This window comes from Rhamphochromis longiceps, linkage group LG7 (genome assembly GCF_057381845.1).
Source record: "Rhamphochromis longiceps isolate RC_006_pf linkage group LG7, R_longiceps_female_GT1.1, whole genome shotgun sequence".
In the NCBI taxonomy this organism is placed as follows: domain Eukaryota; kingdom Metazoa; phylum Chordata; class Actinopteri; order Cichliformes; family Cichlidae; genus Rhamphochromis; species Rhamphochromis longiceps.
Genome location: NC_140563.1, coordinates 55,897,479 through 55,921,915, shown reverse-complemented (window position 1 = coordinate 55,921,915; position 24,437 = coordinate 55,897,479). Strand labels below are relative to the sequence as shown.

Below are 24,437 nucleotides of genomic sequence, written 5' to 3'. Positions count from 1 at the left end.
CAGACCAGCTGGAGGATCCTTCAGCTGTTCTGGGATTTAGCAATGAATGTGAGTGAAAATGAAAGGATTCTTGAGCAGACTAGTATAAAAGAAAAAGCAGGGGAATTTACTAGCAGTATTCCCCAATATTTATCAACATTAAACAAGTGAAAGAACTTCAGTAATGTGGATGAAAATTCCTCCCAAAACTGAAACAGACAGACAATAATTCGTTTTTCAGTTACAATGACTTTGTCGTCATTGCAGATCTTCTGTTATACTGTGTGAATTAGAAACACACACACACACACACGCAACACACAATGTAGACTAATCTTGTTCACACAAAACGTGTTCCATGTCCACAGCCAAGCTGAACACAAACCATCTTATCGCACATCGCACACAGACTGCCTATTGTGGGAGGTTATACCCTTTTATCATTAGCATACAGCTGTCAGACCAAGTCCCAGGGTGACTCCAGTTCCAGCCTAATCAATATTTAAGCATGTCTCATACAACATTTGCCAGTAAAGAGCAACGATGGATGGCATGGACGAAAACAGGAGACATAAACTGAAGTTAATGTTGAGTAGAAACAGTGCAGTTTAATGAGCCTGCAGTTGCTCAGGGACTAGATGAAGTGCTTCAGGCCAAGCAGCTGCAGAACCCTCCGCCTGTCTGCCGTCCATTCCCCTGAGACTGACCCACAGCTCGTTACAAAGGGACAAAACCCAGTGCAGATTCCTTCTCCTCATTTTACCCAACACCCCTCCGCCTCAACCCCCACCAACTCCTCCTTCCTCTACTAGTCATTTCTTTGGACAGGTCTTTATTTCCAGTGTAAGATGAGGGATTTCTTATTGTGACCCCACCATGCTGATTTCCCAGTAAACAGGAGAGCTGCTGGAAGCATAGGTACCCCCAGGAGAGACTCATCTCCAGGAACAATGTGGGGGCATGAAGGGCGGAGAGAGTCAGAGGAAAACAGAATTCACATTTATGTGAATCTTCTTGGGTGTGCTTAGGTTTTAGTGACAGAACGTGGATCATCAGAAGGCGAGCACCAGGCTTGATGCAGACATCCATGCGAGTGACAGTTTCTTATGACCATGCTAGTGAACTATAATGCACCAACTGTGCATGCCTCCTTTTAGGCGGCCTTCTCATGGACTTCAAAGAAGTATGAGAGGAAAAACCACCAGCCTTAGTGTTTGCACACCCCACTTAAGGAATCTGAGGAGGTAGGTGGGGTGGAGAGGGCACAGGTGACTTTCAACCATGACACTGGAGTTTGACTCATAAAGAGGACCGTTTGTAAATGTCACTTTCCCTCGCTGTTTTCTTACTTTGGTCAGTTTTGGGAATGTCAGTTAGGAAAGTCATAGTTAGGTTTAAAAGCTCTGACAACATTAAAGACACATTAGGAAAGGTCAGTCTTGTAGACTACCACAGTGCCCTTCTGAAGTTGTGTTTACAAATCAGAAGACAGGACAAGGAACCACCGTTCATTAGTTGTTAAATAAGGGTTGTCTAAAAGTTATGCACACATGAAAACAGCATTAAAGATGGCTTCCAAGCATGAAAAGTAAAGCCAACAAGAAAGTGTCTTAAATATGCATTCCTTCCAGTGGCCACCAGGGCATAAACTTATTAGCTAACAACTTTAGCTTTACAAGCTAGCCTATGAGCACATTTTGCTCACAAAATCAGGTTTCACCGAGAAGGTGGCAGAGAAAAGCGGTCATCTCAAGGTTTCCAAACAGGACTTCACTTAAGCTACAGCCATCTTTTAGCCAAAAACACTGTTTTAGTCGTCAGTATCAGACCAGATTACAACATTAATGATGGTAGTTTAGGAAGTAGCTGGTACTGAAGTTCGTTAATCAATTAAAAAGTGAAAGCACTAAGATGGAGAACGGGGGAAAATATGTGATCATATGACAAAACATCTCAGTTGCTTTTGTGTCAGACTGTGAAAGACAGTTCTCCTAGCACTGATCAAGCAGCCTGTCTCCGAGGCCATGCTATGAAAAAAATCAACAAAAGTCAGACTCACGGCTGCTTTCAATTCAATACTCTTTTTAGAAGCTTGGAATGGAAACGGTATAACGTAATGTGACCCACTTTGGGTTTGTCAAGATTTTAAGACTGTCTTCCTCACATTACGTCAACTTTATAAGCAAATAAACAAACTTTAGGGTAACAAGAGGCATATTAAATAAAACCTGTGATGTTTGGTTTCATAGAGCGCTTCCTCCTGGATGCTCCTGTTGAAAGTTTTACTGGCCACACTTGCAGACACAAAAGAATACAATTGGTGGTGGTGAGGTGGGGAGACAAAAAAGGAATAAAAAAAGAGCACAGATTGTGGAAAAACAGATGTGTGAGCGAATGATCTAATGTACACGTGCAGCAGTTACAGTAGTCCGAGGAAGTGCCATGCAAATAAACCGGCCTCGTTATCTCGGCCATCTACACTGGAGGCCTCTGCTGGAACAAACTGTATTCCAGATGTTAATCCCAGCCTGCTGGAGTCATCTGGTTTAACCTTTGACACGGGAGCAGCCGTTCAATTAGTGGATTTCACACTCTGGTCATAGTGACACTATGGTCCTGGCTTTGGTTTCAAGCAAACACTGATAGAGCCCAGGTCTGATTTCTATCAGCAGACCACTCGGCAACATTTACTCTCACAGTATTTATTTAGGATCCAAATGCACAGGGAAGATGTAGATCAAAATCCTCTACTGAAAATAGCCCTCATTCCAGGAGAAATATACTGACCAATCCCATAAACTGCAGCCAGAATCCTGGATTAATGACAAAGGCACTACCATCAAAGCTCAGAGAGGCACGAAAGGCAGATGATGTGGTCTGCGTAAATGGCTTAGCAGTTAAAGCTCTTGTTTTATGTTTTCGTATCGTGCATTAAAAAGCATCGCCAACTGCATCATCTGCATCGGTGGGAGAAAGGAGGCAGGCAGTGTCTTTTTTTCCCCATGCTTTGAAAGTTTACCATTTAGTCTAGGAAAGGAGAGGGAAAAAAAGTAAGAACTGTTCCAAAGGAAAGAAAAAAATTGGTAGAATTTTGCTTTTCTTGTGGCCTGAATGGGGGGAAAAGGAGAGTTCTGCCGGGTTGTAACGAATGAAGCTCGTGCTTTTCTTTCCTTTTTTTAATGGGCCAAACACAGAGCCCTGAGGGACCACGTGTGCTGGCACATAAACTCAAACCACTGGCAAGCCCTGACAGTGGACCTCAAGCAACCGCTGTCTTTAATGCTGCAGTCATTCATTCACTAAGCATCATTAAGTTACAGAATATAAACAAGACCTTCCCAGCTATAAAGTGACAACAATACTATGTATTAGAGCAAAAAACAACATTTTTGAAATCTATTGTGTGCAGAGAGCTCAAAAGCCAGTTGTCGCTGCTCTTTGTCCCTCTCAGGCTCTGGTTCAGAGGTTTCAACCGGTTCTCAGGTTTACTGCTGAAACACAAGCCAACGATCTGTGTAGCACTTTGTCAAGACCGCTGACAGACTTTCTCTTAGAGTTTCAATAGCGTAGCAACTTTAAACTTTCAATATGCCCACTGACACAGGAAATCCGGGCAGGGATCAGGTGTTTGGGGTTAATGACGCCTTTTGATGGCACGTTTTCATTGAAAAAATATTAATAAAAATCATGCTGTGTTGCTTTAGAGCTAGATCACACAAAGATGAATCAGTTATCAAAGATTCTCAAATGTGATTTGTTGCATATCGACCTCTTTGACAGTAAACTGACTTGTGACTATTGAGCAAACAAGACCTGTGTGACATTTCCCATCATCATCATCATCACCACCACATGACATTTTAAGGACCAAATGCGAGTTTTAAGGTTTCATGGTTCTTAACAACTTGCAAACAAGGTGTAACAAAACACCAAGAAAAGAAGGGATTTTTAATTTTTAAAACTGGAATTTGCATAAATGGGTACAACTACTGATGATCGTTTTATCTAACCTTAAAAAAATAAAATAAAATAAAAACCTCAAATTTACGCATTTTATTGTATCGCGTGCGTCATCCGCGGGTGAGACTTTTAATAAAAGAACTAAACCCAACAGACTGGTGTCACAGTGACATCATTTTGGGGTCCCAGTGCGCTTCATTACATGGCAAAAAAACCGACTACTCGGCTTTTCTGCCACGAGTTTCCCCGTCAGTGCTCCGAGAGAAATACAAAAACCAGCCAAAGTCCCGTGAAAGTCACTTACGTCTGGAAGAGATTCTCCACTTTCAGGCTTGTTTCAGAAAAGAATAACCACTCCATTGTTAAGGGAAGAACAGTACTGTTTAAAACATTCCCCCTTTGCGCACGTACTTACGTGTAAAAGCTGCAGTCGGCGCGGATCTGGAGCTGTGAAATCCTCACAGTGGGATGATCTCTTTTTGTGCCTTCTCTGAAGTTTGTGCAGGTTTTGCCTTGACTATCTGTTTCGATTAGAGTTTGATTTTCTCGCTCACAGACTATTCATCCTACTCCACGTTTTCACCGGAGAAGAATGAATGGCTCCCTGCGTCCGACCCTCTACCCAGACAGGACTGCTGTTAGGATGGATGGGAGTGACTGCTCCGCTAGAGCCCGCCCCAAACCCACCAGTTACTGCCTCTCTGCAACTCTCAGCGGACTCTTGAAAACCGATGATAATTTTTTTTAATTGTATTAAATGTAGTCTAATGTGTCACCAATATATTTCTGAATTTGGTGTATTTTCATTTTTTTTCACCAACTAATTGAAAAACTGGACAAAACACTGTATTAATTAATAAGTATTAATATCAGAAAAAATAGACTTTCTTCACTCAGGGGTCGTATATCAGCCTGTAAGCACCAGGCAAAACATTTCTGCCCAAAATGCTGATTTTAGCCAATTTAATTATATGTAAATTTTTCCATGTTTTCTTACATATGTACAATGTAAAATGTTACATTTAATGAAATTTGGTCAAATGAAATGTACGTGATTGGTATCCATTTAGTTTATACCGAGTACATTTTCCTAAAAGATAAAGTATTTGAATACATAAACCTTTGAGTTTTATATGTTTCAGTTGCATTTTAGTCAAAATTATTGCTTCATGTTTACTGAGAGTGAACAATCTTGTTTTTGAGTAAAGAAGATATCTAACCATTATGATTTAAAGTAATTTAAAGCAGTCCTGATGTGTGTTTCCTTAATTTTCTGTTATAAATAGATTATTTCAGAGGTGGGTGCTAATATTAAACATTGCTGAAGTTTGAAATAATGAGGTCAGAGTATGTACCAGTAATCCCTGTGAGGCCAAACCTCAGGCAGCAAACTCTTAACTTTTCTAAATTTGGACCTTTATGATGTCACACAGAGGAGATATTTCTAATATGGTCATTTCTAATAAGGCCTACCCACCTGCTGTTCAAAGGGGCAACTGGGTGTGTGTGTGTGTTCCTGTCTAGCTATCTTTGTGGGGACCGAAATCTGCATCCTACTATACTTGTGAGAACCAACAGTCACTTGTGAGGACACACTCGCCGGTCCTCACAAGTTTGAAGGCCTTTTTGAGGCTCAAAATGTGGTTTTAGTGTCAGGGTTACAATTCGGTTATGGTTAGGCATTCATTTTTAATGGTTAGGGTGAGGGGCTAGGGAAACCATTATTTCAGTGAAGGTGCTCACTAAGATAGCTGAACGGGCTTTGTGTGTGTGTGTGGGGGGGGGGGATTGTAATTAATCCCCCACTAATGTGCATGATAGTTTGTTAAATTCTAAGGATGATAATCTGTTTGGGATATTTTCTTTTAATTTGGATCTGTTATTCCATAAAGGTTTTTGCATCTAGTTACTTCCCTCAACTGTATATGAAAAACGTAGCTAATATGGGAATACCTTAAAGCTGCATTCTCTTGAATAACCAATAGGAGGAGACTCATGGAGTCTGAAAGGAGATTTACCCCTTTGTGTTACACCTATGCCTTAGTTATGTCATAACAGCTCATAATTATAACCTCAATATAAAGACTCACATATGTCAAAAAATTCCTGGAGGGAGATTTCGGAAACTATTGGAATGGACAGGAAGGAATGTATGAAAAGAAAAACTGATCACAACAAACAGTGGGGATCCAGGAGGGACAAAGTCCCAGGAATTTGTTTCTAGCACCGCAGAAAAAACAAAAAAAAAAAAAAAAAACCCCCCGGATGTAACGGAAATCATGCACAAGCATGAATGCTGGCGATGGCATCGGCCACTACGTGCGTTACACTGTAGGCTCTACAAAGATTCACAGCAGTAGTCTAAGTCTACAGTTATACTTTCCGTGTTTGTGAGTCTGTAGGAATCAGCGACATAGTGTCCTCATCAGACAGTGAGCGTGGGTCCATGTGGACTTACCTGCCAATCTTTTTAAAACTGTGAGACTCGTCTGTGGAGATGTTACATTACAATGTACCAACTGTGCAACAGCTCCAGGCAGTGGACTTTTTAGAAGCATAGCAGCAATCGCTTCTTGGCTGTAATTTTTTCAAGCTGTCCATGCCTGTGTCCCCAACAGAGTTTAATCAAAGCTTTAGAGAAAACAAGCCTTCAGCTCACTGGATTTATGATGAAACACTTTCCAGATGAGTCTATGGTTCTAATTGCAAGTCTCATAACAACACCATCTTCATTGTGTAAATTATGGTCCCTATTAAAATCAAAAGGTGGAAAGCAGGGTATTTTTTTTAGAATGGGATTGCTTTGTATGTGACACAATAAATAGCCAATAACAAAGGACTCAACACCTATTAAGGATATAGCAGGTGGGTGATATTCTTTAGTCAAAAGTGAACAAGGGCATATTCAGTTACTGCAAGTTGCTCCTCCATGAGGATTTAATAAAAAAATTAACAAACACCAAAGCTGACCTCCCATGACTTACTATGTAAGACAAATAGGACACTATTACAGCTACAGAGTTTATATGGTTTCTATCCATATTTTCTGAGTAACTCCATTGACCTTTACTTGTAACATAAAAGCAAAAGTCAAACAAGTAAAAACTCAGTTAAGGTTAATAAATGTGAAATTTCTATGTTTCTAAAAGGTGAACTGTTTCCCAATTAAAATGTCCGTTTATTACACTCACTTTGTATCGACAAGTCATTCACACAGTATTACTGTGGCTACCCGTCACATTCTCTCTAAATCTGAGGCTCAACCTTGACTGGGAGGCTAACAGCTGAGTCTTAGACACATCAATCAATACAGAAGGGTCACATACTGAAGGTCCAACAGTCTGAAGGCTACACAGCAGAGAGCCATACTTGCAATATTTTCAGACATGTGAATGGACCATCTCGCATCTCCAGTCTTATATTCTTTTCATTGTCAATAGAATTATATGTTGAGTTAGTGTAAGATTGCTCAGTCAGTTCATTTGAAGAACAATAGTTTCAAACAGTTTTGTATGTTTGTGTGCACTTTGCACAACAGTGAACAAGTGTGAATGCACTATTTTGAGAGTGTTGTGACTAGGAGGGGAGCAACTGCTGCCAGGACTTCAGTGCCCCACCTATTTGTGCTTCTTGGTCAGTCAAATGAAACTGGAATAAAATGGAAACACAAGGGAAGTCCCATGACTCGGTCATGGAGTTTCTGGCTAAACAACTGCAGTTATTGACAATGATAGCAGCCCTGATGTTATCCTTTCAGTTCTTGGGATCACTGCTACTCTGACTGACCTTTGGTTTGAAAGCCAGACTGAAAGTGCAAAAATTCACTGTAGAAATAGTTTAACTTATAATCTGTAAATTTAATTTATCTAGTTTGATCTACAAGGTTAGCTTCTCTAAGATCTGAGTGACTTTGTACCAGGAATCCAACTCTTCATCAATGAACGCACAAGTTTAGAACTTGAGATAAATAATGAATAATTACAGAAAGGATTTACATCGTAGAATGGTTCTGTTGTTAACACCATGTAGAGGAAAGGGTAGCCTAAAGTGCTAAACAGAGGCAAAACAAGTGAATTACAAGTTTGTGCAAAAATGCACCGCACTCAACGTGGTCTCCAGTCTGTTCAGTGCAAAATCTTGTATGAGAAGCAGCAATTAAGAAGTTACATTTAGAGGCTTTGTTTTTTCTATAAATAGCAGCCCACAAATTACTGTGTTCTTCCTTAGCATACACTGCGACAAGTGCTAATTCCAGAGAGGACATAGGGAAAAAGGTGGGAAAATGTACAAATGTTTCTGGCATATTTGCAAAATAAATACAAGGTAAACTAAGCTGTGTGACAATGCAGGAAGAAAGAAAAAAAAAAAAAAAGTAAACTTAGTGAATGGCATTGATTTTGTAATGGCACATAGTGTATTGCTAAATCTTAAAGCCGAGAGCTGAGCTTAAGCTTTTAAAAACAGGATCATTCTCATAATCTGTGTTATAATTCATTATAAGCCCATATTTGAACTGTACCTGGGTATTTACTTTTATAACTACAAAGCTTGGACTTACAGAATATATTGTGCATGTTTTTTTTTTAAAGTAGATACATAGATCCAATCTGAACAACATCCAACAGAAAATAAACAATAATTAGCATATCACAAATTGCATGAAAGTTTCTGATAAAGTTTTGGCTCCTCTAGCAGTAAAGGCCACCATTTGAACCAATGAAATACTGCACAGTACTGCAAGTAATAAAGTTTATTTATGAAGTGCTTTCAAACAATTCAGAAAGTCCCGCACTGGTTTGCTTTTGTTCTGGTGCTTCGGCCGAGGTTGTGTTGGAGTCTTGTCAACCCAATCAGCCTCATCAGCAGCCAGTATGCAAGGACCACCTCCAGCACTCAGCTTCTCTGCCTGTCTCTGAGATTTATTGTGCAACTGCGTTCCTGCAAACTGATGTTGTAGCTTCCCGGTATTCCCTGTGTGGCTAAAGAGCAGTTCTCTTACCAGGACTACTTACCTGTCTCGAGCTGACCAGTTCCTTCTGAAATACTCACCTCAGCAACTCACCTGGCTGTTCACCCTCGTACGACCCCAGCAGTCCCCCTGTGAGTATCATCCTTGGCATTGCAAAATAACCAACCCCTGTTGTATTGAAAACAAAAAAACAAAAAAACCCAAAACCTTGGAACATCTCTTTGTAATCTCTCCTAAGACTTATCTGGAATAAGCACTCCCTTTTTTCCAGTCAAACCACTCCCAGTGACCTGATGCATCTCTCACAGATCGCGTCCTTTTAACCCTTGGTAAGTACCCCTTATGAGGTCCTAGAGCCAAAAATCGACCACGCCATAAAAAGTGCTATAAAAAGATTATACATTAATATTTTTTTCCACTTTAAATTAGCCAATCTTTTAGACCTACTTCTCCTTGAAATATTCATGTCAAGTTTTAATTACATTTCGCGGATTTTAACCCTCTATATCCCGGTTTTGTCACATGAGCGCACGGCCGTTTTTGGCGAAAAAAATGAAAAAATTAAATATTTTCCATAAAATACATTTGAAAGTTATATTTTATTGTACTTTTAATTAGGCCTTTGGATGGACTAAAGATTGGCACCAACATTCATTTCGATCGCCTTTTATTTATTTTTTTTTTCAGGACCAGAAAATGGTCTCCAGGCGGCAAATGCTCCTCCTCTAGGCCGAAATAAGTGCATCTTCCCGGGGTACGTCGCGACGATGACCGGGGCACGATCACCGGGGACTCCTTTTTCCAGCACACACGTACGATACCACGTGACAACAAATACGTCATTTCCTGTTGACTTAAAAAAAAAAAAACAAAAAAAAAAACAAAACCACCCTCTAACGGTCCTAGGGACCAAAAAATGGTCCCGCCCGATCAGCGGGCGAAGCCGCTGCTGCACGCCGGAAATGAGGCTTCATTCCCCGCAGGTCTGTCTAAGCAGCCCGCTGTTTTCCAGCCCCGGGTCAAATGTGGAGCAAGGGCGCCACCCGGTGGACAAATAAAAAAAATTACAATTCTAAGGCCTCTTCTTCAAAACAAAAACGAAACCTAAGCCATCACCCAGATGTTAACGGTATAAATCCTGCAGTGAAAAATAGCGTTTATAATGGGTTTCAATGGGGCGATTTATGGCTCTAGGACCTCATGTGGATGGCGGTTTGTAGCTTAGCCACTTTAAGCTAATCTAATAAACGGAGACGGCAATTCTAAAGAAAAAAGAAAAAAAAAAGGGTTGGAAGGTTTGGCTATATTCTATTCAACACAGTGAAAATGGCCTAATATTAAAAAACGCTGTGGATGAAAAATGGCTGTAGGTCCTACAGAGGGTTAATGCGCAAGTTTTTCTTTGAATGTCAGTAAATTTCGTTGACCGAGGTAGGAAAAGATACAATAAAACCAGAACAATACAAAACCATCTTAAGCCACATAATAAAAGTAAACCGATAGCTTTAAAAAATAAAAATAAAAACAAGACTGTGGTCCCAAAAGTTCATTGGCAGGAAGCTAATGAGCAAATGTTAGCTTGTTAAAGCAATGTGTTAGCATTTAGCTGAGAGCACCCCAGTGCTAATGCTAGGTAAAGCCCAACAGAGCTGTTAATGTGTATATAAATTACATTAAGTGTGATGTTTTTCAAAGTCCACTGTTTGCTGATGTAATGTGATCATTTTATTTATGTAAAGTTTTTAAAATTTCATCGATATCCCACACAAACACCTTTGCGACCCTCAACAACATACGGTACAAAATATCTACATAGCCGTTTTTAATTAGGTGCGATAAGCCGTTGGGTTTCCCCTCTTCGAGGCTCAAGGTTCAACACATTCCTGACTGCACTGGTCAGTATGATTTTAATCTGTTTTCACAGGCTGGCGGCACAGACAGACAATCTTGTTTGGAATTCTCGTCCCACTTGACTGTGAGACCTTCAGTCTCATCTTGTGAACATACCAGAAAGGAATCAAGGGTGGCAGCCTGCTTTTTTGTATGCATCCCACATGTGCTCACTGGAAAAACATCTGAGCCCAACACTGGGATATCATATCTTTACCCTGTCATATCTTTCAGGGGCATCTCTCTGGAGCCACACATAGCTTTGTCATTGCAGCTGAAAAAACAACAACGTGGGGTGACATCAGAGTCAGCGAATCGCAGTGTTGATACAGCGGAGGCACATCAGAGCTGAAGACTGTGCTCGACACTCACGGTGTTGAGTCAAAGTGCAGAATTAAGTGCGAAAGACACACCAAAACCACTTTGAAAACTATGAGGAGGAGACGAGCTGTGACACCGCAGGGGCACCCTGATCATAATGACACGTAGGGGAAGACTGAGCAGCCTGTCAGGAGGGGCACTTCACCACAAACGGGGCATGAGAAGTGCAAAAGTGGTCTGCAGTCGAGCTGAGAAACTTACAGGCCCTGGTTTTACATGAATTGCAAACACTAGTAACGTCTAATTAAATAGACTATCCCATCATACTGAAACGCAGAGTTTTGATTGTAGAGTAAACTGACAAAGTGACAAATTTACAGCCTCAGCAAAGTAAGAAGCACTTTCTCAGAAACATAAAATAATCATGTGGTACTATGGTATTTGCTGTTACCAAAATCCCAGTTTGAACTCCATTTAACTGCCACAAATGCCATTTTACTTTAGCATGTGGTACCATGACAGACTTAGACACCAAATAAATAGCTTAGAAAACAAAAATGTAGAGTAGGTTTTAAAAATTTAAGTAAGAAATTGGCAGTGGACATGGGCATGCCATCTGGGCTGACTGTTATTTAATAAATAATTTAGTGAAATTTGCCCTAAAAAAATCTCAAAGGCCACTCATCAATTAAGCATCAAAATTCAGTTTAACTAAGTAGGACTTACTTTGGACCACAGACAAGTGAAGACGCTGAGAAAGTCAATGTAACACTTTTGAATTATGATCAGTTTTGTGCTTTAAAGAGATGATATTGAAGTAAACTGAGTGTATTAAAACAGATAGAAAAGAGATTTACAGTGTTTTAAAATATACTTTACTCTCAATCAGCTTTATACTGTGCAACACAGTAAAAGATTAATCTCAAAACACTATACTCTTTTATTCCAAGTACTTTTTACTTACAAAAAAGTGATGTCACATATTTAGGCACACCGACCAGGATTTGGAAACATGTTAATAAAGATAATATACTTCATACAGACTTTTTGTGGTGCTGGTATTTATGGAACAAATATTAATAATTATAAATTAAGGAAGCCAAGGTATCCATTTCCTTATGTTAAATTACAAAACAAAAATCAATCCACTGATTTGCTTTTAGCGTAACAAAAGAACATTTCAAAACAAACCATTTAAACTGAAACACGAGTTCAAACCCTCACAACTTTGCATAAACGTATTGGCATATCCTTCACATTTAAAGGACAGATTTGAGTGGGTAACAGTGCAAGATATATGTTAAACGTCACATGGAGCAAGGAGCTGAGAGCAAACAGCATTGCAGCTTTGGTTTCTATAGTGACAAGTCTGGGAAATGTGACAAACAAAACACGAGCATCATTGACTCCTTAATGACAAATAGGTCTACGGCTCTGTTTTTCTGTAGCAGCAGTATTGTTGTTTGTTGTGCTCAGCTGTCAATCAACATGCAGGGCAGGTTAAGGGTCGCGGCCCACATTCGGACAGCGGCCGCCTGCTCTCAGCAGGAAGCATTTCCTGCTCTAGTCTGCATGCTGCTTTCAGTGGAAGGTCAAACACCTAGGGGTCAAAGGTCAAAGAGGATGCGTATATGAAAGAAATTAGTTTCTCCTGCTCAGATTCTAGACATGCAAATGTATAGTGTAGCTCCCCTCAGAGACAACACTATGCACTTATATACCTCAACCGGTCGTGATCTGACGAAGATTCACTGGTGAAGATAGACAGAGATTAATAATAACTAGTGATTTATAAACACACGGTGAGTGAAAAAGAAACACTCAGTCCATCAGGGGCCCCCAGCAGCCTAGACCTGTTGCAGAGTAACTAAGAGAGTATTCAGGGTCACTTGATCCAGCCCTAACCTGATACAGCCTAAGATAAAACGTCTGAGAGAGCAGATAAGAATCTCTGAGTAAGGCCCAGGTGGATGATAGATAACAAATAAAACTGGTTTTTGAGTTTTCCAGCAAGGATGGTTGGGGCTAAACATTAGGCTTCCAAATGAATTAAAGTGTCTGGAGTGAAAGATTGCTGCCATCCACCCTCCTCAGCCTTTGCTTTTATGGGACAATTAGCGGTGTTGATTCATTTAAACTAATCCGCTGTAACCAGATTTATGTAAGGCAGAGTAAAGGTGCTGCTGTTAATGACTTTCTGAATTCTTTGGTATTGGCTGTTCTCTTTTAAAAACAAACAAAAATTGTTGTAAAACTTCACCTTTCCCCACAAAGGAAAATTCCTACTGTTGTAATTCACAGTAAACAAAACACTACAATATCGGTAATATCCGCCTAAGCCCAGGGCCCCCAGGCTCCAGTGGGGCCTGGGTCACATCTAGGGTCATCGTCAGGAAAGTTTATGGGCTGAGCACTTTTTTGGTGGTGCTCTAGTCTACAGAGGAGATGCTCGACTACCTTGGGGAACTGAGCAGACACCTCATTTTTCTCTTCTGGATCCTTTTCAATGTTAAACAGCATGACAGGCTTCAGCTGATCTACCTCAGAGGAGCTTGAGTCGGAGGTGTTGCCGTCAGGTCGGGGGAACCAAACGTCACATCCTGGGGATAACAAAAAGGACATTAGCAGTATTGTTAAGAAGGGAAGAAAACCCCATCTGCATTTTCTGTTCAGCTTGTTTGTTCTTTTTTCCTGCCCTACTTATTATAGATGAATTTTATCATGTGCAAAAACTGAGACGTACTGCTAAAATTGCACTTTTCTTATATTAGAATATCTCAGGGATTAAATGTGTAGTTAAACTTCTTTACTGACAGAAAGGGGAGTTTCACTGGTCCGGTCCACTTAAGATCAGACAGAAAAAAAAAAAAAAAAAAAAGAATAATAATTTAAATAAATAAAAATGACCAGGCAACCACTGCTTTTCCTAGTGGCAACAAGGCTGCCATCTTTTTACTCTAGTGTGACTGAGCCATAAGGCAACTTGCTTCTTACTGGTTAGATCGATCACTTAGTATTGGTATTAGAACAATAATTTAAAAACTAACTAAATAAATAAATCCTCCAAGACCCAGAATACATTTTTACCCCCCCCCCCCATATAAATATACATTTTCCACAGTGTGATCACAATGCAATGGGCCAAGTGGTACCCAGTGGGCAGGGCCACGGCTAATGGCACTTTGGCTCATTGACCAGACCACAGACTGAAGATAAAAGATGGTCTCTGGGTCTCAAAAATGAAGGAAGAGAGAACTATTTTCCTCCTGCACAATGAGGACATGCTGTCAGCTCTGACAACAACAACTTTACCATTTTACATAAGATATATTCAAATATTTGCTACTACCAAACTTTACTTCATGTATTGCTACTTTATGACGTTGGACTTTTACTTGGGATGGAGTGTTTGATTGTATTAAGTTCTTTTTTCTTTTTAAAAAAAATAAAGATAAGAAATGAATGTCTTCCTGTGCATTACTGTGTTTCATATTCTACGTCCCACTTAGACTAAATATGACATTAGAAGTGACAGAAGATACTGACCTGGGTACCCAGTCAGTAGCTTCCACTTTGAAGATCGAATGGCTGCGTGAATGGACACATTGAAGCCGGAGTTGGCCACCTGAGCCAAAGTTAACTCGCGCTGCCTGCCAGGACCTGTAGACAGAGGAGGACAGAGGACAGAGCTGATTCAAGGAAACCATCCATCTTAAAAACTACAGTTCGCTGATTAAGATGATATTAGTCCACCCCTGGATACAAAGCGCCTTCTGTGGATCGGAAACCAAATGAGAAGGTGGACTGGCATCAGCATACTTGACAATCACAGTTGGCATCAGGTGAAGGGTGTGAAAATAAATGTACTAATAACAGACTCTTGTGCTGCAAAATCTGCAGTGAAATAGAACAGTTTAAATAAACAAACCCCACGAAAATCCCTCCTGTTCGAGAACAAAAGTTGTTTTTTTAAATGTATACATTTCTGCAAACACACAGAACTTTGGGCCTGGAGGAATTTGACAGATACGGTGGTAATGTGGTCGACTCAGCACCATTCCTCCATGTTTGCCAAATATAATGAATAATGTGCTGTTAGTGCAGTTGTGCAGACACAAAGACAGAAACAAGGGTCGCAGTTACCAATGAGCACACTTTTATCAGTTTCATAGGGCCAAAGTAAATAACTGATCTTCCTTTTGATGGTGTAGAAATATCTGCAACTTCCAGTGATGGGAATAACGGCGTTACAAGTAACGGCGTTACTTTTTTCAGTAACGGGTTAAACTAATTACTATTCCTATCGTTTCAACGCCGTTACGGTTACTAACAAGAAAATGCGGTCGCGTTACTATTTTTCAACAAACAGACGGTTGAAGCTGTGTTCAGCTTACTGCACCTTATATCAGTTACACGGAAGTAGCTGTAAGTAATCCGGGCGCTACAGCTTTAAACAGCTGCGCGCGCTCCCGCGGACGGCAATCACTTTCTGGTAGACGATCACTTTTTGGCACAACACCTGGAGCTAAAGGGGCAAAACAATGAGAGAGATTTGTGACGTTTAGCGTGTTTGGAGTGTGTAGTGTTGTGGATAGTTTTGTGTTGTGTGTCAGAACAATGAGGTGACTGCTGTCTCCAGGTATCAGGCTGTGATGTTCTCCTTTATAGTGGACAGAAATTATTTTTTTGTAGTGGCACAAATAATCTGTGCGGCATCTTATTGAATGCAGAACAGCTGATTGTTCTGTAAATAGTTTGAAATGGTTATTTTAAAAAAAAAAAGAGAAAAAAAAAGGGGGTAAAAGGTAAATGGCTGCAAATAACTTTGTTTGCAAAACTTGTGCATATGATTTTAAAATTGACAATTTATATTTGCATTTAAAGTTATGAAATATGATTCAATAAACATGTTTGTGGTTGTTTGTTAAGAGAATTTTTATTTTAGTTAAATCATTAAAGTATAATCAAGTAGAAACAAGTATGCCTTATAATCAAGTGTTTATATATTTTCACACGGTAAAGCTTACTGTTGAAAAGAACACAATGTATTCCTTGCTTAAGTGTGTGAGATGTTTGACAAAGACAGGACATATACATGCATTCTTTACTTCAGTGTCTGCGATGTCAGATAAGCATGAATACTGCTGTGTCGTTGTTTTTCAGTTTGTGTGCAGAAGTTAGATAGCTAAGACAATGCCTGAGCTCTCCCCTCTTCAGTTGAAAGAGGAAGTATTATGTAACCCATTTTGCCTTATAAATAAAGCGAGTAAACGGTGCTCGGTGTGTTAGTCTGCTCAGAGACTCTCACCCGTGCGCACGTCTTTGAAACTCTGAGTCGGTCTGCCAGTGTCTCATTTCTCTCTTACTGTGTTTGAACAAATTGTCAACCCTTGACATTGTTACATTAAAAAAACAACTTTTTCTACTCTGATTTTACGTTTTTTGTCCGATTTTAGATCAATTGTGTTAATACAGTATGCCAAAATGAAAACATAACTAAATTCAGGCACGTGAGGTTGTGCTGAAAACAATGATACCAAACAAGACAAAGTAAATAGTTTTTAAAGGTGAAATGTAGAGGACACATTAAAAGTAGTCAAAAATAGCCAATTATACCCTGGAGCCCAGAGGGGTAAACATTTTTTTTTTAAAGTAACGCAATAGTTACTTTTCAAGTAATTAATTACTTTTAGAATCTTGTAACTCTTTTTTTGAAGTAGTAACTAGTAACTATAATCAATTACCCTTTCAAAGTAACTTGCCCAACACTGTGTATTTCTAACCCTTATGGAAAATGTCTCCCAGGAGTGAGTACACATCTCCGCACCTTCAAACACAGGAGATCTGGCCTTCTCAGGTTCATACCGCTGTTGACCCCAACAATATGGTCCTGGTTAGACAGTCAAGTACAAGCAAGTCATTTCAGCCTCCTAACGTTGTCAAAAACAAGCATGTCCTCAACATTCTTCACATAAAGAGAAATCCGCACCCACACAAAGCCAAAGTTCCCCATCGGGGCTTGTTTAATAGAGCCGATCCCGCCGCAGCAACATGAGTGAGGGAATTAAAACATTTCCAATCTCAGCTTTTTTGCGACCACATGACAAAAGCTTCGACAATGAATTCTTTGCTGATCGTTGTGCGAATGACGTGTGGGTATCTCAAACACTTCCAAATGCAGAGCTAAGCTGCTCAGCTCATTTCAGATCAGCATCGCTCACATGGTTGCGTAAGAATGGGGTGTTCAGATTCAGGTGTGAACACAGTTATGTAAGCAGGTGATTAATGATTGACAGGCTTGATTAATTATGCTGCGCACGAGCTGCTTCTTCCATTCTTAAAAGGGACTGGACCTCAAACCCCAACAGATTGCCCGCAGTGTACACATGTCCATTTCTTACATTCATTCTTTGCAGGACAAAGGAGGCTGCACTCATCTGGATCCACAGCAGGATGACATACAAACAGGAGGAAGGGAGGGAGGGAGGAACAGTGGGAAGAGACCCCGAGTGAGCAAGAGAAGTTTCTAGAGGGAGAGCTGAGGAGTGATTTAAGGCTTGGGTGAAGTCCAGGAATCGTTCTCTCAGCAAGTGAGAAGTTCAGGGACCCCTCTGTGGCCCATTTAGCCACAATCCTTTTACTCACAAAGCGACAGCAAAGAAGATTTTGAAAAAGAGACTTGAAAGGAGTAAAAAAAAAAAAAAGCATGAAGAGGAGAAGGAAAAGGAGAGAAGAGGAGAAGGAGAAAGGAGAGGGAGGTCTCAAAGAGGGGCTGGGTTATAATAGGAAAGAAGAAAAAGGGGAAAAAAAGAGAAGAATTTCAGCCTGGAAGGGAGGGTGGGTGTCAAAGCGGTGGCCGACAATAAACTTTCAAACATAAAACATGAGGTTGAAAGCTTGTAAAGCAGTGCTTTCCTTATCAAGCCAATGATTTAAATGTTAATGACCACCAGTAAACTTTGAGGGTAATTTGAGCAACACTGGCTGAAGCTGTACAAACAGCCTGTTTCAAAACAGACAATAAATCACTGTTTGGATTTTCTGGAATTATTCGTTTAAACAGGTTTGCGAATGAGGGATTTTATTAAGTTAAAGCTTCATTTACCAATATTTGTATTTGGTTTTCTTCCTCTCAGCTTGGTGCAACCAACTATTACAGCTTTCACATTACATTTTTTCAATGATTGTTTTTGTGTCTTTAAGCTTGTTTTGGTTTGACAATCAGCAACTTTAAACTTTTGTTACTCTAGTTCAGTACAAGAGGCCCTGATAAACTCAAAGTATACTCCCTGCTCAGCAATAAACAGCCCACCAAAGACATCAGCAACCAGTTAATCTGAGCCCACGGTTGCCCCTAAAGAACTGCTGATGGATGCTAATATTGTTTTGTTCCTCATTTTTGATGTCTACTACACATCATTAAAGACAGAACATACTGTACTTTGTAAAAGTCCTGAGCCATCCTTTATATCTGGCTTCCAAGGACCTAATTTGGTCCTTGATAGTTATCTTGAGCAAAAGTTCTCCAAACTCTTAGATGTTTTCTTGGGACACGGTCTGCTTTTTAACTCATTTTCAGTCTAATCCTGTACACTGCCATTTTAGAAACACACTGCAGGCGGTTTAGTGTCACGTCTAAGCCTAACCTGCATACCTAACACCGACCTATCAGTCAAGGATGAAAAAGACATCTAACTCGAGGAATAAATCAGTATTGTATGAACATGCAACAGACAACTTAGCAAAGAACCAATTTTTAATTGGCTCTTTCAGCACTGTGTTACTGTCAGCCTGTCACAAAAACAGTTTGCTTTCACTACTTAAGTTGAATCTAAGAAAAATGCCAAAGATCAAACAGTTTGACAGGCATTAACTGACAAAAACCTGCCAAACCTGCCATGGTGTGCAGTGTTCCTTTAAAACAATTTGAGGAAAAGACAAGTAGGACAAAATTATAAGAATCAGGCTTTATGGACATGACTTTCAGATATTGTTCATCTGCTGTACACAGTTTTAAGAAACAAGAAAAAAAACAACAGATACCTAACACAGGACCAGAGCAAAGCATCTGTCATCAATTCACCCATCTACTGTTCACTGAAGCCTTATCAGAAATGGTCTCTATGGAAAGATGGTTGTCAAAAAGCCATTCTTAAGGAAGGCAAGCAGAGAGAGAAGACTGGGGATGCCAAACACACAAGAAGTGGACTGAAAATCAGTGCCAACGGGTCTTATGGGATCATGAATTCTAATTTCAGTCAGTAGACGTCGACAGTAGAGGCCCGTGAGTTTATATGCTCATCTGTAACACATGGTTGAGGCTCTTTCATGGTTTTGGGCTGCATTTCATTCAGTGGTTTTTAGGAAGAAAAATGAAGGACTTTCGAACGAAGAAAAGTACCGTCAGATTTTCATCCATTGTGCAATACCATCTCCAAAGTACCTGATTCACAATGGCTTCTTTTCAGCGTGACATTGATAGCAGATAAACTGGCAATACAGTAAAAGCATACCTGGAAATACACATGCACACACACACACACACACACACACACATCATGGATTGGCCTCCCCGGGGCCCGTAACTCAACATTATTTCCGCACTTGCATCATCTTGACAGAGAACGGAACAAACAGGGACTCACTGGTGAGCATTGAGGCCTGGTCCAACCCACCCACTAGAGAGTCACTAATGTAGATAAGTGAACATGATCCCACCAGTGAACACCAAAAGTTGCCCTTAAACCTGAAATTAAGCCCAGATCTGTGCAGTGCTTAGCTGACTTGAAATACGGATTGACGTCGAACACTGAAAATCTCATATTAAAGCAGGCTGACGTTCATTGTTGAATATGGACTCGGGAAGGAGCGTGACTTGTACAAACTCTAAAGGACTGCTGTTCAAAGAAATCCAGATAATATTTTGAAAAGCCCCTAATACATAAGACTGTTTGTTTCACATATGTTTGATCAACATATTAATATCTGTCTGATACATCTGTGAAGCTTTTCAGTCCCAAAAAAAGTTTGCAAAAAAAAGAAACAGAGAGCAACCAAGGCTCAGTTGGTAGAGTGTGCTGTCCACTAATAGCAAGGTTGGTGGCTCAGGTTGCAGTTCCTCCACACGTCTGCGTGTCCTTGGGCAAGAAACTAAACCAAAAGTAGCTCCCTATGGCAGGACGGCATCTTGTAGGTCTCTGCTGCTTTAAAAATGCTGTAGGAGAAACACTTTAGAGCATTTTGGAAAAACCACCAAGGTTAAAAAGGTGCTATATAAGCAGGATTTTTTTTTTTTTTTACCATTTCAGTCCCCTTGGACCTTTACTATTTTTAAATGTGTAACTGAGGTGTAGTATCCGCCCCAAAAGTCAGAAAGCACGGCCCCAGATAACTGCCCTGCTACCTCCCCAGAGATGGAAGCGGTTTGGTCCACTAAATATTAAGTGGTTTAGACAAGGATGAGTCCAAAAAAGCAGTCCCATAGCAGATTTCCTGTAAAACCTCCCTACAATCAGAGGTTAAAGAGCGAACACCCGCCCTGCCCTCTAACATCAGCTTTCTCAGATTTCCTCCCTGGCGACTGATTACAGTGTCAACAGTGAATGATTAGAGTTTCACCCCCGTGTTATCAGCATTCCTCAGAAGAAAACAAAATATCTGTTATATACGAAACAGTGAGGGGGAAAAAAAAATCTGATAAAATTCTCTGGATTCAGCTCATTTTAACTAAGATTCCAAACACTCTTTACAAACCTAACAATTTCAAACACTCTTTTTGCTTTATTCAAATGTTATATAAGACTCTATTCTAAGGTCTAAGCTCAAACAATGATCCTTTCATACAGGCTTAATGAGAAAACACAGCAGAATTACATTGTTAGTAAGAAAAGGAGAACATATCCTACACTGCAAGCACACAGAGGAGGAGGTGGTCAGTGCATGAGGTTTTCATCATCTTAAACCTTCACTGGCATGTGAATTATGACTAAGAGTGTTTAAGCTTGCCTGTGTGAGTTTCATCCTCAGTACACAAGCATGCAGGTTAGGCTTAGCCGTGACACTAAACTGCCTGCAGTGTGTGATAAACAGATGATCTGCCAGGCAGCCTGCAGTCCACCTTTGACCCAATGTGAGTACACTCCAGATACCCATGACCCTGCACAGGACGAGCAGACTGATTTACAGCAGCGCCGCTTAAGAACAGCTAAAATCCATATCATGATTACCTGTCACATTTATTGCAATAACAGGTCAGCCCTCCATCGTTCTTTACTGCTTATTCAATTCAGGGTCGCTGGCGAGCAACCTATACTCTAGCTGTTATAGGGCAAGAGGTTGGGTAGCACCAGACCTGTCACCAGTTCGTCACAGGGCCCATCACTTCTCTTAATTACTATTTTTTTTTTTTTTTTTTTTTTTTTTTTTTTTTTTTAAATGCAAGTGAATGTAACTAATCTGCATAATGTTTTAATTATCTGCACTGTGCAGAAAAGAAAATAATTTAACATAATTATTGTATTATAAAGAGTTACATGGATCTTTGGAAACTCATTTCTAGATCTGTATCTTTTTTCATTAGCTCTACCAAAATAGTTTTGAATAATTAAAAGCTCAAAATAGTCACATCCACTGGTCAGCTGGGACCTTTCTCTGCGGGGCTTGCCTGTCTCAGGGTATTCTCTCCCACAGCCCAAAGACACAATTATACGATGTGTTAGCCCTTTGATGGACTGGCGACCAGTCCAGGGTGTACCCTGACCTCACGCTATGACAGCTGGGATAGACTCCACCTACCTGGAGACACCGAACTGAATAAGCAGTGATGGTCAGTTTATACTTTCTATTTTTTTTTTTTTAATGAATCATATACATTCAATTTAGCTTCACTGAAGATTTTCTTCTTGGGGTCATTTCCCACCAGTGGGGTCATCCCACCAGTCCTTTAAACCAGCACTATTGTGATTAGCTGCACCCTCATAAACAAAAGCTTTAATAAACAACAGGTAGGTGGAGCTTCTGTGCTCACAGTCGAAACAGTGTTTCCAAGTTGATCATATCAGGGCTATCTGATATTTATGACATCATACATGTAGCTGTTTAGCAGCTTCCCCAAAGCAATGCCCACTCATGTATTTTCAAGGGATTCCTTCTAAGTTCATGACAATGTATCAGATGGTTGAAGACATTATTACACACAAATCAATCCATATTTCCAGTATAATTTTCTATTTTCTATTAAATAACCTTAAAAAAAAAAAATACTCACTCAACCTTTAGGGAAAGGCATAATTGACTTTAACAATGGACATTCTGTGAAATCAGCAGTTTGAATTAATTGAGAAAATTTTCAGACATACTGAAAAAAAGATTTCCAATAATGTTAAAGTGGAAAAAAAAAATGTGAACTTACATGGAGCAATGTCATAATACAGAGGGTCGATGTTGTGCAGCAGCTCCAGTCTGGGTGAGGCAAACCCTTTGCTGTAAGATAAAAGCAGTGTTGCACTTCAATAAGAGAACACACAACCAACACACCACGCTGACTCATGTGCTGTGAAACCCACCGGGATCTGTAAATCTGAAGCAGCTGGCTGTTGCTCACCAGGCGGTCATATGCGCTGACCGCACTCCACCACAGAGAAAACGCACCACTTTCTCTGACCACACTGACTGATAACACAACTGAAATAAGTCTCACTCTCTCACTGGGTGCTTCCCTGTTCTGGGCCTTCGTTTGGTTTACCCTTCCCAGGCCGTGCTGTCGGGGCTGCTGTTTTCTGCAACTGGGACGTCCAATTAAAACACAATGAAAGCAGCGTTTTGTGCTCTGTAGTGCTGCTCACACGGCCGTGCCAGCAGCTGGTGGTCAGCTGACACGCAACGGCCAATCGAGTCAAGTGGAGGCTGCGAGTAGTAGTTTGCGGTCCTGGCTAAGCCTCGATTTTCTGCCGGGGCTCTGCTGTAGCCCTCAATTTCACCTCTTTCACTGTGTCCGCATTTAGTTTACAAATATAATGCGTCAGTCAAATGGGACACAGTGACAGCTCGCCTCACATGGAAAGCACATCTGTGGTCTGCAAGCTGCTCCGTGTGACTTATCGATTTACTAATAGCTTCTTTGCAAAGTTCTCCAAAACACAAGAGGTCATCCAGACGTTTAATTGAATATATTACATTTAACAAAATTGCATCATCTCAGGCATGTCCTGACATAAAAGGATTTGCAGCAAAACAAATTAGCTGATCTAACAGGAGGACAGCTTAATTTTTAGTCTGAAGCGAAGCTGGGGGGGGCAGAACAGAGGGATGGATGGACTACAGATTTGTGTGAGAATGACTGATGCAATTTCCTTCTCTTTGAGCTCTCAATGCCACAGCAACAAAGGGCTTATTGAAGAAGCAGGGGCTCCTACGAGAAGAAGACAGAGGTAGCTGGAGAGTGCGAGCATGGGGCGGGGGAGGGTCTGAAAGGGGCACCAAGAGAGGGCAAGCTGTCAAACTTAAGAGCTGGTATCACTCACAAAAACCCTCCAGGCTACAGCCAACTTCCCCCTCAAGTCCTGTGACAGATCTTGACAGTAAAAAAAAAAAAAAAAAAAAAAAAGGCCCAGCTCACCTGATCGCGTTCCACACATCGAAGCCGTCCAGCGGCTTCGTGCCTGTGGTGTTTCCTCCTGCCAGGCCGACAAGTGTAGGCAGCCAGTCGGAGATGTGGATGAGCTCACGGTTCACGGTACCCGGCTGTTTCAGTAACGGGCTGGCAACAAATCCAACGCCTCGGACTCCTCCTTCCCATAGTGACCACTTTCTCCCTCGCAGAGGCCAGTTGCTGCCACCAGACAGCGTTTGACCTCCATTATCTGAAACAACCACAGGGGCAAAAGGTATGAAGATCATTTGTAGATACTGAAACAATGTTCAAAATTTCCCAGAGTCTGGATTTCATATATGTTCAGGTTCCAATGTCACTCTGTGGAAATTCGGTTTCTGAATGTTGATTGTACATCAGCCAAACATTTTATATTTCCAGCAGACATGTGGGAAACCATGAAAATGAATTTAAAGGTGGAAAACCCATCTAAGCGATATGTGCTCAGGTTTTGATGAGTCAAATACTCTTTAAGCAAATGCATAAAGTTGTTTTCTTTCTTCTTCTTTTTTTTTTTATCCAGTCAGCTGATATCCTTCCACTTTATGTTACCTAATTCAAGTGAGCTGAATCACTGATCACTGTATGCCAATAAGGTCAACTGTGACTATAGCAGCAACTGTAGCCTTTAACCTTATAGCAAATGAACAGCATCAACAAGCTGCAACA

General features: G+C 40.6%; 2 protein-coding genes across 5 annotated transcripts in view; both read right to left on the bottom strand.

Moving 5' to 3' along the window:
• lhfpl2a (LHFPL tetraspan subfamily member 2a) overlaps window positions 1-4,577 on the bottom strand; it is a 38,531-nt gene extending 33,954 nt beyond the window's left edge. For 2 of the 3 annotated variants that reach the window (XM_085414435.1, XM_085414436.1), the window contains exon 1: window positions 4,355-4,577. The gene's annotated coding sequence lies outside the window, so the exon portion shown is untranslated. The remainder of the gene's footprint in view (window positions 1-4,354) is intronic. The other variant, XM_085414434.1, reaches the window with a different exon arrangement.
• A 7,394-nt stretch (window positions 4,578-11,971) lies between these two features.
• Window positions 11,972-24,437, bottom strand: part of arsb (arylsulfatase B) — a 28,132-nt gene continuing 15,666 nt past the window's right edge. Inside the window, exons 5-8 of one of the 2 annotated variants that reach the window (XM_085414432.1) lie at window positions 23,736-23,979; window positions 22,530-22,600; window positions 14,666-14,779; window positions 11,972-13,719 (exon numbers count right to left, since the gene is read on the bottom strand). In XM_085414432.1, the coding sequence (XP_085270558.1) occupies window positions 13,454-13,719; window positions 14,666-14,779; window positions 22,530-22,600; window positions 23,736-23,979 (695 nt within the window). In that variant the 3' untranslated portion in view covers window positions 11,972-13,453. Of the gene's footprint in view, window positions 13,720-14,665; window positions 14,780-16,871; window positions 20,334-22,529; window positions 22,601-23,735; window positions 23,980-24,437 lie in introns of those variants that run through there. The other variant, XM_085414433.1, reaches the window with a different exon arrangement.